Source organism: Lissotriton helveticus, chromosome 3_1 (assembly GCF_964261635.1).
Source record: "Lissotriton helveticus chromosome 3_1, aLisHel1.1, whole genome shotgun sequence".
Classification (NCBI taxonomy): domain Eukaryota; kingdom Metazoa; phylum Chordata; class Amphibia; order Caudata; family Salamandridae; genus Lissotriton; species Lissotriton helveticus.
In genome coordinates, this window is record NC_136061.1 from 1,276,971,026 (window position 1) to 1,276,987,406 (window position 16,381).

Consider the following 16,381-nt stretch of genomic DNA (forward strand, 5'->3'; position numbering starts at 1 on the left):
CAATCCATCCCTAACTGCCAAGCCAGGTGCTCCCTGGACCGTAAACAAGCATCCTAGGACCGGTTTCGGGATTTCACTCCTCATCAGCCAGGATACAGTATGCTTGTTTCCAGTCCAGGGTGGACCTGTCCTGGCAGTTCGGGCTGGACTGTTCCCATTGGGCGCAGGGTCAACATTGATTTGCATATGGCTGGGTCAAAACTGGAATGGCATGGGGAGCAAAAAAACTGATGGATTTAGTCCCAGATCTCTGTACTAGGGGAATGTATGACATTGTTTTGCATTCTGTCCATTAATTGTACTTTTTGCTATTGCACTGTGCGGCTGCTTTACACCACCTCCAGAAGTAACTGCACGGACCAGTATATAAGCGCCACCTCTGCACGCTGACCCTCTAATCTGATGATGCAGATCCGGAGCTTCACTCTCAAACGTTTGTTGGTGTCTTACCAACCCCAAAACGTTTTTGAGACTGTGTGCTAGAAAAGTGTCTCATCAGAAGAGCAAAGCTTCCAAATTGTGCAGTAACTTCAGGAATCACATGTTGGTTACAGACCCACACGACATGTTGTCTAGGGACCCGGCATGTCTCGAAGTTCTGCAATAAATACTCCCTGAAGCAGCCAAAATCTATCAGGGAGCACTCCTGTTCTAAGTCTTGTGCCCATTCCCGTTCTAGGTCTTGGGCCCTCTTCTAGTCAACGGCCATGGGTAAGTTTGAAGAGGAATTGGAGAAGACAAGTTTCACCATAAGCACAAAGAATCTATATAGGTTTCTTCCTCCCTTCAATCGCACTCTTAGGAGATCAGGCAGTTTCCACTCGACTACTCCAGCTCCGCCTCCTTCATCTGACTTGGGGTCTATCTTGAGGCAGCTCTCGAAGCACCCAGACTTTCTGGGCCCATTGCCTACCCTGCAGCAGGTGGAGGCTTCAAGGAGGCCATGCTGCGTCTCTTCTGTATGATTCCAGTTCTCTCTAGAGCACCTTCAAGTCCCATGGATCTGCCGGGCCCCGGTCAGATGCCCGCTGCTTGCTGAGGCCATACCTCCACAGCTGTGCAGAATGCCATGTCAACACTGGCCTTGGCTCCTGAGGCATAGACCCCTGGTGCAATCCCGACACCTGTTCAGATCAAGAGCTGATTTCCACCTGAGCTCATTATGTAAGAACAAAGATGCAGCCTCTGGTCAAGGAAATTTCCCTAGAAATGCCAGTACCCTGATGTCAATAGTGCTGGAGGGTATGGACTTTATTTGGATCAGATTCTGACGCTGTGCAAGTCCTTCAGAATGTTACTCATGATGAGAATGATGATGAGCAGGCCGATCCTTCCACTGAGGCAGGCATGCTTTTAGATTTAAAAAAAGGCTAGTGAGCTGGGTACAGAGTTGGACTCCTCACTTGGGACCCCTTCAGATGAAAATGCCTCCTTTGCGGTGGTGTTCCGCACAGCTTCAAAAGTGTTGTCCTTCAGTTTCCCACGGTAGAAACAAGCTGCTAAACAGGATCTTACAGCCTGGGTCTGCGAATTTGGAGCCATTTCTGCTCTTTAAAGAGGTTCTAAGATTTGAGCCATGCTCGGCTCTGCCAGTGAATCTCTCTGTAACTAGGTGTTGTTGGCCTACTTCTGGTGATTCAGCACTTTTGATCGAGCACTCGAATCCTGGGAGCTCGTAGTCCAAGCTTCCACCAACAGGGTCCAACTTATTGCGTTCCTCACTGCTCCATTGGAGAGAGAATCAAAATGCATTTCGGCATTTGGAAAGAAGATTTTTTCATCTTCCAGTATGGAATTGAGCTCCCAGTACACTGTCTGTCTGGCGTCACACACACACTGGGATATGGCCAGTAAGACTTTTCAAGAGGAATATTGGAATGCGTTCACACAAACAATCCATGATGGACAGAATGGAGCTAAATTCATATTGGGAACCTGTCTCGACATGACTGCACGGGTCGCACCATTGTCACCAATGTTGTAAACTGACATTGTGCATAGATTTGTGCCTCAGAAAGTTCTTGAGACACGCATGTATGCTTTATTGATATGCCACTTGACAGATCCAGGGGTTTGAAGGAAAAGATGATTCTGCATGTAAGCCCTTAGAAGACAGCAGTGTTGTGGCCTGCTCCTTCGGCTTGCTATCTCCAGATCGGCAATTCCACCAACAGAGTGGAAATTGTATGACTACTCTAGGGGTCGTGCCTATCACCAAAGGCAGCCCTTGAAGCCTTTTCAACAGCTCAAACAGCCATTTCATTGCACTACAGGATGTTCTGTCAGCAGATGCTGTGGCAACCATCAAGTGAGTGTTTGATTGGTTCAGATGCTCCGTCCATCACCACCCTCTTTTGTACCGCTTGTGGCAACCATCAAGGACAGCCATCTTTCTCCTTTTCGCCTGCTATAATTGCATCCAAGCCACCATAAATCCCCCTCCTTTTTTTTACTAGTAGCCAGTAGGGAGCAGGATAAGTCCAATTGGAAAGAAATAACTGCAGACCAGTGGGTGCTGCAGGTTTTTCAGCTAGGTTGTGCTTTTCCATTTGTGCCCAATGCCCCTCTTGTTCCTCCTGTTTTTGTTTAGACTTTGGCAAATCATGCCTCCAACCTTCCCCAAGATGTTTAGCCCTTGTTGGCCAAGGGGTCTTCAGACAGCTCTGGAAGCGGAGAAGGGCAGGGTGTGTTACTCCCAATACTTTTTAGTGCCCGAACAAGGCAGAAGACTAGCTCATATTAGACCTTCAGTTCTTGAACACCTCCTTTAGAAAGACAAGTCTAGCCCAGATTCTCTCTGTCCTGGATCCAGTGAAGCAGATGGTGTTCTTGGACTTGCAGTGAGTTTACTTTCATGTACCCATCCTGCAGTTCCACGGATGTTTATTTTGGTTTGTGGTGGTGTCGTAAAACCTTCATTTTACTGCAATGCACTTGAACATCACTCGGCCACCTTGGTATCTGCCAAGAGGATGACCGTGGTGCAGCCTACCTTCTCAGGTCGGGGGTACGCTTATTTTCAAACCTCGATGACTGGATGATGAAAGCGAGCTCATGCATTCAGTTGCAGACCACCTGTAGATGACCTTCCAGCTCTCCACCTGAGGGTTTATGACTAACAAATCCAAATCCCATCCCATCGACTACAGACACAGAGGGCTATCCTGGACATAGTGGCTTTTATGACCTTTCGTCCACACAGCCAGTCTGGTGCATTTATAATCCCTATGTTTAGGGCTCACTTCTGGGTTCTGGCTTGGACATTTCTGAGGCTTCTTAGCCTCCTGGCCTCGTGAATCCTTCTGCTTCTCCATGTTCATTGGCACATGGGGCTCTTCTGCGATGCCGTTGCATGCAATGGACTCAGCACTGGAGTTGCCTCTCATACAATATTCTTATCTTAGATGAGGCTGCCCAGGACCTTCTGTGGTAGCCGACAGAGATCAGTGTGACCTGTTATTCTCCTTACCACTCTAACCCCCTCCCCCGTGTTCACTGAAGTAATGGATGCATCCTCTTTTTTTTCGGTCATCTGTACGAAGTAGAAATCAGAGGCCTCTTGTTTCCTGTGGAGCGAACGCACCATATCAGTCTTTAGGAATTGCGTACCATTTGTTGATCCTGAAGGTCTTTCACTCATCCATCAGGAGGAAAGCTGATCAACCTGAGAAACCACACAACTACTATTTGGTACTACAACAAGCAGGATGGCATGAAGTCATAGGCACAGTTGGGACTCTAACATTGGCTTGACCTCCAAGGGATCTGTCTTGATGGGCAATCATTTCTGCATTTGGCAGTGCTGATGAGTTCAGCCGATGTCATGTGGCAGACCATGATTGGAGTCTACACCTGAAGGTGATTCTTAGCACCCTCGCCTTGAGTATACCTATTTGTCACTGGTTAAAACTTGCAGTAACATCCCTGAGCACTGGAGTTTTAATCTCAAGGGTCCTTGGGAGACTTATTCCACCTACAGTGGGGCTGCAGTCTCTTTTATGCTTTTCAGCACTGCCACATCGGCCCCAAGTTCTGAAGGAAGTTAGTAGGGAGCAAGCTCAACACTTCCTGATAGTAAAGGATTGAGCCAGGAGAGTATGATATTTGAAACTCTGAGCCTGAACGTTTGCCCTCAGTTCCATCTACTGCTTCAAGAGGAGGTCCTGTCCCGGCTATGGAGCAGGGGTTTGCTCTCAAACCTCCTCAACCTACACCTTCATGCTAGGATATTGAATGGAACAAACTGAGGGAAATTGATTTGTCTGCAGAAAGGACGAGTTGGCAACAGCTCTTAAGCCTGTTTTTTGTGGTTGTTAGCTGAAATTTGTGACCTGGTGAGAGGGCCTATGGGCTGATCCTGTCCAGACCAAGCTGCCTGCTCTGATGTGTGTTTAGTCACTGGTCTGGCAAGGCTTTTCTGTGAAAACTAATAAAGGTTATTTGTCTGTTCTTTCTGCCTATGTTTGCCCAACCAACCATTGTTGGTTAAGCCACTGATAGTAATACTATTTTTGAAAAAACTCCTATTCCCTTCTGCAAACTTTATCATGTCACAGTTAGACCATAGCTTGGTTCTCATGCTCGCCGTTTGAACCTATTCACATTTGTTCCCTGAGGTTGCTGATCATGAACAGTGTTTTCCTGATTGCAACTAATTCTGCACGCCATATCAGTGAGCAGTAGGCATTGTCAGTACACCCGACATATACCAACTTCTGATCTGGCAAATTGGTGCTTTCTACACTGGCATCTTTCCTACAGAAAGTGGTATTGCACTTTGTGTGGGTAATTCTATCACAATCCCTATTTTTCTCTCTGACACTCCCCTCTAAGGAAAAGGAGTTGTTTCTTCAGTTGGATTGAAAGAGGGCCCTTATTTTTTCATAGATCAGTCTGAGGAGTACCTTGTGGATAACAAGCTTTATGTCGGATTTGCCAGTGATACGAAAAGAAGTATGGTTTGTTCAGAAATGAACCTTGTTCAGCTGGATCGTCTTGTGCATAAATATGTGTTATGCCCTGGCCAAGAAGAAGTCTCCTGAGAGCCTTCAGTCTTGTTCTACCAGAACCAAGGAAACCATTACTATGTTGGTGAGAGGTGTTCTGGTGCTAGATATCTGACAGCCTACTTGGAAGTCCATCCACATCTTCACTAGGCATTACTATCTCAAGGATCAAGTCCCCAGGTTGAGCCACTTCACCTTCTCTATCTTGCAGAACTTCCACTCCACCAGCTTTGCTTCTTGTGGCAGCTTCTATTTTGATATCTGTTTAAAAAGTGAGGAATTTGCACTTGGAAGTATCTATCAGAAGAGCAGGTTCCTTATCTCTTTTAACCCTCTTTCTGGAGGATGTTCTATCTCACCGCATATTCTGCTCTTCCCTCATTCCTCTGCGCTGTGTGAAGATGAGTTTTATTTTTCTGTACATGTTAGTTTGTGTATAAAGTCATGCTTATATTTTGTTGGCGTAGACCCATGATGGATGCAGTAGAGTTTTAAAATAAAGATGTACGTCAGTGTGCAGGAGTTGTGCTTATATTTGGCTCCATGCTGTCACTTCTAGAGGCAATTCGATGCCGCCACAGAGTCAGATGGCGACACCTACCAGCACATGGAAGCAATTGCTAAAATGGTTACATATTTAGGGGTGAGGCCAGGGGGGAATTCAGAAGGTCGGAAATTTGAGGTTACATATGCACAAGAAGGAGTTTAACAGAAGAGAAATTACTTTTTTCATTAATTTAAATTAAAAACAAAACCCTTGCCCGAATGCTAAACATAGGTAACTGTTTAATTCTATCAATTTTAATTACAAAAACTATGCTAATTTACATAAACTAATCTCATCCTTTAACCCTTAAACGAGATAGTAGCACGCCATGCTCAAAATAGGAGTATGGTGTTAATTTTGACAAAGTGAAGGTCAACAGAGTAATGTAGTTGAGGTAATGGTATACCCATCTCAGTATCGCTCTCCTTCTGCCTCTCACTTTTTCTTCCTGTCTTTGTCTCTTTTCCTCTCTGAATCTCTCGCCATCTCTCCTTTCACTGACCCCCTTTACTTGTTTTTTTTGTTTGTTTCCCTTTTCAGTTTGTATCTGTTTCTCTTCACTTTCCTTATCTCCCTCATATTGGTGCTCCCAATAACTTTTACTACTATCATTATAGCTTTTTTGTGTACTCCTAGTCCCCTATCTCCATGTTGTTTCCTCCTTCTATTCTTTTCTGTTCATTTTTTTTCCATTCCTGTGTCGCTCTACTTCACCCCATCTATCTCGTATACTCGCTTTCTACCTTTCACTCCTGTAATGATTTCTCTTTTCTCTTTAAGGCACAAGTCCTCATGCCCCATCCAACATTCGGGTCCTTATGTCCATGACTGCTGCCAACGTGTCATGGGAGCCTGGCTACGATGGTGGATACGAGCAGACATTCTCAGTTTGGTACGGACCTCTGTGAGTCATCCCAGCATGCTTTGCTCTCTGCTTCCTTTCTTTTCTGCTTAACAAATGCTTTAATGAGCCTGGGCCATAATTGATGGAGGGAAGTGGGCCATGACAGACGTGACCATGCAAACTGGGTCTATATAGTCTAACCTCAGTGTATTTTACTTATTCTTTTGTATAGAAATACACTATAATATGTCTTTGGAACATCTATCACTGTCACCCACCTCTAATCTGTTACTTAGAACAAGCGAATAGCCCTGGACTTCATCGTAAGGTACAAGTTGGAGCATATGTGTAAATGAGTCTGTAGAAAAAGATTTGAGAGCAGATTACAGTTCAGGGCACTTGGACCTTAGAACAAGCGTACTGGAACTGTGACAGAAGGTCTTGTTTGAGCATGGACTGTGGCTGGGGAGAGTGTGAAACCAGAGCCGGTAACCAGGGAGATAGTGCGAGAAAGAAGGTCTGTGGTTGGGCACATGGTGTGTACAGGAACTCAATCAGGAGATAATGTGAGCAGAGCATGTGACTATGGAGATTATATGATTAGGGCTATGAAAATAATAGGAGCAGGGCATAACAAACGGAAGACGGAATTAGCAGGACATGATACTGGGAGATGGCATGAGCAGGCTCTGTGGCTGGGGAGATAATGTGAGGAGAACCTGTAATCAGGTCGGTAACTAGGAAAATGGTGTCACATGGCCTTTTGATCAGAGACATGATGTTAGCAAAGCTGTGACCAGGGAGTTCATGAGGAGGGTGCGACCAGGGAGAAGGAGTGAGCAGGGCGGTGCTTGAGATGATGGTGTGATCAAGGAGTCTGTGACTGGAGAGGCGGTGTGACTGAGATTCTGGTTATGGAGCTCATGCGAACCGGCCCTATGACCGAGGTGAGGGTGTGAGCAGAATCTCTGACTAGGGAGATGATGTGAGCCTGGCTTGTGACTGAGAAGACTGTGCTAGCATTCTCTATGACTGTAGTGGTAGTGTGAGTGAGGCATTTGGGTGCCAAGGTGGTGTGAGCAGGGCCATGACTGCGGAGATGTGAGCATTGTGTGGGAGTGGGAAGATGATATGATCACAGCCAGTGATCAGGAAGATGTCAGCATGGTCTTTGACATTGGTGTTGGTGTGACTAAAACCTGTGACCTGAAAAGTGATGGGAGCAATGTTTGTGACTGGAAAGATGGTGTGAGCAGGGCCCGTAACTGGAGAGATGGTGTGAGTAGGGTGTGTGGCTGGGGAGATTATTTGAGACCAGGAAGATCATTTGAGCGGGGCATGTCACCATTTAATTGGTGTGTGCATGATCTGTTGCCAGGGAGATGGTGAGATTAGGAAGTGGTGCAATGGCGGCGTGTTTCTGGGCAAATACTGTGAGGGAGAATTATGACTAGGTACATGGTGTGAGCAGAGACTTTGACTAAGCAGATGGCTCAAACAGAGTTTTTTGACAAGGGAGACGTGGTGAGCAGGGTGGGTGGCAAGGGAGAAGATGTGAGTGGGCCAGTGACTGGGGAGAAAATGTGAACAGGGCCAGTGATCAGGGAGATCTGCGTCTTTTGGTCCCAGGGATCTGAAAAGGCTCCTACTTGTTTTACCACTGGCAGCCTGTTTTAGGTATTGTCCTGGCATCGGGACCAGTGCTGATATTTGCACTGGATCCTCAAGCGTTGATGCAAGAATCAATGCTATTGGTGCTGGAGGAAGACCCATAACCCATTGTGGTTTTTGACTCCGAGCTGGCAGCATCTCAACCTCGACCACAGCCATGTCAAGATATTGATGTGCCGCAGCCCCTGCTGAACCCATTTGGCTCAGCACAATTACCCTGCTGCACAGTCGTGGACAGTCATTATATCAGCTTTTTGCCTCAGACTCTGACCAGAGCGGTACAAAAGAAGGTGGTGATGAACAGAGTGGGCTAAAGAACGGTGATGGATCAAACCCAGATCTTTTGAATGGGTGTGAGTGTTTGATTGGTTCAGATGCTCCGTCCATCACCACCCCCTTTTGTACCGCTTTACCCGCCATAAGTGTGGCAGGGTATGCTCAGAAGTGAGTCCCTTACTCACTTTGCCACTGGATTCAAGCAAGCCAGGCTGAAGACGGCTGTAATGCCAGGAACCGGTCCTCGGAACCTTGTTTCCGGTCCAGGGAAGGCATGGCTTGGCAGTTCGGGCTGGACTGTTCCCATGAGGCACAGGGTCAGACTGATTTGCATATAGCCATGTCTGAACTGGGGTGGCAGAGAGGGATAAAGAACGGTGATTGATCAAACCCAGATCTTTTGACTCGGTGTGAGTGTTTGATTGGTTCAGATGCTCCGTCCATCACCACCCCCTTTTGTACCGCTTTGGCCGCCATAAGTGTGGCAGGGTATGCTCAGACGTGAGTCCCTTGCTCACTTTGCCACTGGATTCAAGCAATCCGGGCTGAAGACGGCTGTAATGCCAGAAACCGGTCCTCGTAAGCTTGTTTCCGATCCAGGGAAGGCATGGCTTGGCAGTTCGGGCTGGACTGTTCCCATGAGGCACAGGGTCAGACTGATTTGCATATAGCCATGTCTGAACTGGGGTGGCAGAGTGGGCTAAAGAACAGTGATGGATCAAACCCAGATATTTTGACTGGGTGTGAGTGTTTGATTGGTTCAGATGCTCCGTCCATCACCTCCCCCTTTTGTACCGCTTTGGCCGCCATAAGTGTGGCAGGGTATGCTCAGACGTGAGTCCCTTGCTCACTTTGCCACTGGATTCAAGCAAGCCGGGCTGAAGACGGCTGTAATGCCAGAAACCGGTCCTCGGAAGCTTGTTTCTGGTCCAGGGAAGGCATGGCTTGGCAGTTCGGGCTGGACTGTTCCCATGAGGCACAGGGTCAGACTGATCTGCATATAGCCATGTCTGAACTGGGGTGGCAGAGTGGGCTAAAGAACGGTGATGGATCAAACCCAGATCTCTTGACTGGGTGTGAGTGTTTGATTGGTTCAGATGCTCCGTCCATCACCACCCCCTTTTGTACCGCTTCAGACTCTGACCAGAGCCAGCCTTATGGAGAAGGTAATGGTGGAGATGGGGAAGGATTTGCCCCATCCAATGATGATAATAACGGTTATATCGAGCTACAGGATACCAGTAGGCTGGGCAACCCATCCAATACTGGGCTGGTTTCCCCCACTCCCGGGCTAGGAATTCGGACCTAGAGAATTTTAAGGCAAGCCAGGACATGGCATGCTTCTTGGGCCTTTCAGCTTCAATCAGCCAATGCCTCCAACACTTTAATCCTTTTTGGGTATATACCAGGGCATGGTGTATGGACAATGTCAGACTCCTCTACCTGCACAACTGCTTCCCAGCCCTTTTGAGATTATAGCCATGGGAAAAATAGACAACGACCCAGTCACCAAGGGCATCATTCATCCCAATTTTCCACTCCTCCAGCCACAACCTCCAAACCCCTTTAGTGTGCTCTTACCAGTGCACAGTTACCCAGTAGGAGGCAGGATTAGCCACTTCCTGCAAGTGACAAAAATTAACATCAGACAAATCGATCCTGAATATTGTCCAACAGGGCTGCGCCATGCGATTTTCTTTTGACCCACTGCATCTGCCAACTTATTGAGACTATTTCTCAGAGGGCCGCATGTCCTTTTTATGCCAGGAAGGGCAAGCTCTTTTGGTCTAAGGAGCCACAGAGAGTCCTAGCCTAGGAAGTAGCGTCTTATTCCTGCTACTTCTTTGTACTAAAGAAAGACATATGCATCTGTCCTATCTTCAACCCTCTCAATGACTTTCTACGCTAGGACCGATTCACAATGCACACCCTGGCCCAGGTTCTCTAAGCCCTGGATCCTGAGGACTGGATGGTGGACGAGGAACTGTAGGATGCCTATTGTCACATCTCTGCCTGCAGGACCACAGACTCTACCTTGTGTTCACAGTTGGCCACAAGCAATTTCAGTTTTCTACACTCACTTTCAGCCTCGCTAATGCCCCTTGGAAGTTCACAAGGGTGATGATGGCGGCCGCTGCCAATCTTCTACAGTTAGTGTCATTCCACCTACAGATGACTGCAAACCTCTTTCTTACCTCTTTGGATTGCCAGTATACCAGACTCCTTCGCATAGACTCCCCATCATTGGAGCTATCCTGGATATGGTGCGCTTTCGAGCCTTTCCCCTAGACCAACTTGTCCAGGACATTCTGGCTATAAACCTGATGTTTCAGGCTTGGTCCCCTGGGTCTATGTGATGATCCTGCTTTCCCATCATGCTATGTGGCACATGCAAGCTTTGAAGTGGGAGCCGAAGTCTTAGTGAAGCCTACCACCAACGGATGTATTCCATGTACCTTCCTGCTGCTACCTCTCCTGCCCTGAATTCTGAAGAAGATCAGGAATGACCAGGTCAAAGTCATTCTGGTGACTCTGGATTGGGCTAGGAGAGTGTCTTATCCAGATCTTCTCCCTGTTCTGTGGTATGATCTCTTCCATCTAAAAAGACTCCAATTTAGAAATCTCCACACTGGCTCATTCAAGTTGCTGATGAGCTCCGCATCTGAGGGCATGTTAGAGTTCTTGAAAGAAATTGGCATCTGGGCACATGGGTGGCAATTATATGCAGCATAATTCGTCATTTCTGGAGCAGAATGGCATCAACACGGAGTCACATGGCGCCACCTACCAGCAACAGGAGCAGTGCTTTTGATAATTCTGCAACCAGTCTAGCGCCATGGGGAAATTCAAAAGGTGAGGAATTTGTGGTTAGAGTAATAACCTGAAAGAGCACTACTGAAAGTAAGTAACTTCTTTATCAGTTCTTCACTGTCGCTAGTAGCCAGCCATGCAGTTAAAACAAATTTAGCATTTTCCACTGAGCATTCTAGTCTCTCAGCTCACTGTTTGACAAGTAAACCACAACATTCCCACCATTACAAGAACATTTGCTCTCCATCATTGGATCTTTCATTGGATCTTTCATAGATTCACATGTTCGAATATTCTGCATCATCAGGCTAGTAATCCTCAGTTGCACTGTGAACAGAACAGTGTAGATACACCCAAAAACATTGAAACCTGTCTTAGGCTATATATAGTCATTCACCCCAGTGTGAGACTTGATCTCTGTCAAATGAGGTCATAGCACTCAGAGCACCAATTCCTAAAGAGGCCGAGCAGCTCCGATTTGCTAATACGCTCAAGATGACAGCATGGAAATCCTCAGAGTTCTGCTCTTTTCTTCATAGCTACGCTGTTTTCTACATTTTGCTGTTCAGTTGTTCCCTGGGACTACTCTCACCACTATCTGTAAGAGGTAAGCAGTTTTACTGCCTATTTTGTATTTAGCTGGCATAGATCTTGTAACTCTGTCCGTATGGCTGAGACCACTTCCAAGGCCAGAACCAACCTTAAGCCATGGCAATCCTGTGGTGCCAGAAGGATCTACCACAATGATCCCCATTAGAAAAAACCTGTTGTGCCTTTACTGTTCTGGCCTTGTGGAATGACAGAAAGTCAAGGACTTCCAAAACCTGAGTGAATTCCTCTGGTGTGGATTGATCAAAAAGACTGCCTCCTGTCATTACCAAAAAGTGTAAGTTAGATCTGCTCAGAACCTCATCTTTGAGCACTTAAGGCCCCTACTCTGAGACTGTCTCCAAGGCTCAGGGTCCTGGTGTCTGTATTAAGCCTTTGAAAAAGGTTAAAATATATATTTTTTTAAATGTTGATCTTGGTTTGCTATCGACTCCTCGGCTTTCTCCTCCAAATAGCCTCCTCATCGGTCAACAACCTTATCATCAACCTCAGGCAAGTCTTCATCCTTGAACAAACATTGTAAGATTGCTGGTGACTGGTCGAAGACGACATAGTCTACGCCTGCAGCCAAGCATGCCCCGGAAATGACAAAAATGATGTAATCAACAAAGGCCTTTACCTTTTTGACAGTGTCATCAACAACAACAGCTACATCGTCGACAGTGACAACCACATCCACTGTCGACAGCCACTTTGCCAATGGCTTAGATGCTGCATCATCCATGTCTCCAAGGTGATGGTGACAGGCACCATTATAAGTGGGTGATTTAACTGGTTTATCAAAGTTCTTTAACCTCAAATCTGTCTGTCAATCAGTTGACTGGACGGGCATAATGAAGATTCCATCTTGAAGTCTGAAAGTTCTTATTCTTAGTGACTGGAGATGAACAACTATTCAAGCATGTTTTAGGCTACTGTGGCTTACTTCCCCTTTCACAGCCATTAAGCTCGAAGTTCCATAATATTTTCTGCACTCTTTAAAGCAATTTATCGAAACATTCTGTGGCAGTCTACCACCACCAGCCTACTAGGCACAAGCAGCAGCTCTCTATTGTTCATCACCTCGGCTGGTTCTATAGCCACTGTCATCTCAACCAAGTGCTACGGATCACTAGAAGCCTCTGTCTGCACCCTACCTTCCATCTGACAAGGTTCAACAGCAAATACCTGCACACCAACCACTGCTGAGCCTCCAGCCAAACATCCATGTCTTACCCAGAAGACATTAAGGGTTCTACATGATGAGATGGCTCGCGAATTTGATGACTATGTAACAAGTAATAAACCAGTTCTAAAGCCTCTATCCAGAGATTCACTTCCCATTGTCAATCATTGCTTTCACAACTTATACAGTAGAGAAAACATGTGATGATAGACTTTTTGAGCAGGCATAACTTGGATTTCCACACGTGGGAAATAGACATGTTACAGCTACAATTAACATACAAGTGGGTTGATCTCTTCCAACTTGTTTGCCATTTTAGACAATCTCAGATGTTCACCTTTGCAAGCAGGTGGTGATATTCGGGAACTCAACTGAAAGCTCAATCAATTCCTTGGTCAGTGGCCTACGTATATGCTTTTTCTCTTGGCCCTTTCATACCAAAAGTACTTTGAAAATTTAAGTCAGAGTCAAGTAAGCAGATCCTTATAGCCCTAGCTTGGGCCATGCGGTTTTGGTATAGAGATCGTTTGGACCTTTCCGTGATGCTTCAAATCAATTCAGAGTGGACCCTTAACTTGTAACTAAAGAACACAGTCAACTTGTGCACCAAGATCCCTCCACCTGACTGCCACAAACTTGTAATTTGGATTCCTCAACATGCAGGATTACTATTGAGCCATTCAAACTACAGCAATATAAGCTTCAGCAAACAAGACATATTTCTTGCAATGGAAAACATATATATCTGGGCAGCATATCATAGTCTGGATCCTTTAATCAAGCGTCCGCATGAAAATGTACCTTCCCTAATGGAACTGGGGCCATTTGGGTTGAAATATTCCTCCATCAGTTTTTCTTTGACTGAAGACTTGTGGCTCCACCATAACCCCAACAACGCAATCTCGTTTCTCCACTAGAGTGGTGAGGGAGTTTGAGGGGTTTATTCCAAACTTACATACTGATTATCAAACAATCACCTGCTTGGCTATTGAACACCATTCTGGAGGCAGCAGGAAAATCCTCTTCAAGCCCATGCACAGACCAATGCTATGCATTATATGGCAATTTAAGTAAAGGCTCAGCTTCATTGCAGCGGACATTGCTCTTTGGATTTCAGTGTGTGTCACTTAATGCACTGAAATTTGGCAGACATTTCAGAAGCAACATACATGCTCTCTCCTGGCAGCCACAGCTGCACTTTGGTCTTGAGTGCTGATATCTGGCATTTGGAAAGCAGCAGCTTGGTTTTTAATGTGCACCTTTACGAAGCATTACTACCAGGACATGCAAAAGGCATCTAAAATGGCATTAGGTCAAGCGGTACTGTGCAGCATTTTAATTAAGTAAGCCTCTTTACCGCTTCTTTGTCAGATTATATAGTAATTGCTGTGGTAGTTTTTCAGTCATATTAATCTATGAAATATTAAATTCTCATGCTTGAATATTTCTCGTCGTCAGCCTGGAAACCCTTGGTAGTCAATATTAATATAGCAGTGTTCAGTCAAATAACATTGAAAATAGCCATGGACTATACATACATGGTCCATTCCACTGATTATGTGGCCCACTTCACAAAGGGGCCAACTCTGCTGAATTGTTTCACTCTAATTATGGAGAATAAAATAATGTTCGGTCCAATTTAGTTATTAAGATTGGTTTGGTGACATCAATTTAGTGTTTTTGAGAACATGTTTTTATGAACTGGTTGAATCTGGCTTGCTTTCCCACCCTTTGGGTATTTCCAGTTTTTTTTCTATTTGTAAAAAAAGATTATTTACCTTTCAAACTTGGAGTGACAGAAAAAAGAATGTGGCTCACAGGTTGGAAAAATTGACTTGTGATACAGACTTGAAAAGAAAATGCTCCATCGGAGAAGGAGATAGGAAAATAATTGTTTGCCTCTTCGGGTTGGCCCACTCTGTAGGGTATTCAAGGCACCTAGAAAGTTTTTCATGTGACTCACTGTTGGACACTGGGCAAGCTATCAGCTTAACCAATCCTTTTCCACCTGCTGGTTGTGTTGAGTGGAGTAGGACTAGGGCAGTTGATTCCTATCCCTTCATCTGATTGAGGGCTATGATTTTCCCAGTGTGATCTACAAGCTGAGAGCATTCTTATCTGTTTGAGAGGCACCAACTCTCTGAATGCAATCAGAAGATCAGTAGCCTCTATTATTTTGCAGTCCCCTTACCTGTCATCTGTAAAACCTTCTCTCTCAAGACTCTGAAGAATAGGAAGAGGAGGTTGGCACTCATTGCTTGATTTTTTGCCTGCCCTAGAGGATCTGCTACAGGACGTCTGTTCCCTGCGTGCTCCCTGAGGCAGTGTCTGCTGGTGGGAGCGCTTCTGCGGTCGGCGGACAGTCAACTCGCTCCCAGCCCGACACCGCCCAGGTGGAGGACTTTGGATAGCATTACAGCGCAAGGAGCCTACCGGGGGACTGCGAGGCCCAGCAATCACCATTCCTCTCAGCTGGTGCCTCTTCCCCCGGCGGCCACGCCCCCTGACTCCACGTACTTTAGCGATACAAGCCCCACCGCGTCGCGGGACGCGCGCGGAACGGAGCCCGGGGCGAAGACCGGGCAAAGAGCGGGCCGTTTGAGGCCGTTCGAGGACGTAAGAGACTGGACTGGGCCACTTTTCTATCATCCTCTTTGCCTTTACGTTCCTTTCTTATTGTTACTTTTATTTTTATCTCTTAGTGGAAATGTTGGTGACCAGGGGAAATAAAATCAACGCTCCAGGTAGCGTGGGCAAACTGCTTGGTCCTATGGACGAGTTCATCACGAAGGCAAACACGTTCATAGACCAAAGTATATCACTAATAGAAGGAAGGGTGTCTTTAGACCTGGCATTCGCCAAAAGATCCTCATTGGGTAATTTGGCGGAGGCCAGATCACCAGTTGTGGGGAACACTAATGAAGAGGTAATGCCGAGCCGAGAGAGACGTAGTTTACCTATTACTGTGGATTTATCAGTGTCCCAGCTCGCAGACTCTCAGCTCAGTTCCGACTTAGAAAAAACACCGGATCTAGCCCCGCAATCCCCTTTACAAAAGTCCTCTTTGGAAAAAAAATTAGCAAGGGGTAGGAGGGAGGGGGCGATAAGTAAGAGAAGGGATCTCCCTAATCATCCAACTTAAAATAAGTCGGTCTATATACCTAGTGCCCCACAAGATCGACCTGATAGAGTAGAACAAATAGTAGTGCCTGTGTTAGTTCATCATTCAGAGAACGAAACACCTATCCCAGTAATTTTGGACTCCCCAACCCTTACACAGTCTTATAAGGGTTCACTCGACAGGGACGACTCCCAGTTGTTGTTAACTAAGATTGCTTATATATTCAAACAATCTTTGCTACCTTTAGAACAACGATTAGCACAGTTAGAGTCACAGATTTCAAAGCTCGTAAAAATTCAACAACCTAATCACTTACCAGGGCCACAAAAAA

At 46.0% G+C, this 16,381-nt stretch overlaps 1 protein-coding gene across 1 annotated transcript in view; it reads left to right on the forward strand.

The window, feature by feature from the left end:
• The window catches only part of IGSF9B (immunoglobulin superfamily member 9B), a 1,214,248-nt gene that overhangs the window by 656,136 nt on the left and 541,731 nt on the right, over positions 1 to 16,381 (forward strand). Inside the window, exon 12 of the mRNA XM_078681939.1 lies at positions 6,334 to 6,457. Within this exon, the coding sequence (XP_078538065.1) occupies positions 6,334 to 6,457 (124 nt within the window). The remainder of the gene's footprint in view (positions 1 to 6,333; positions 6,458 to 16,381) is intronic.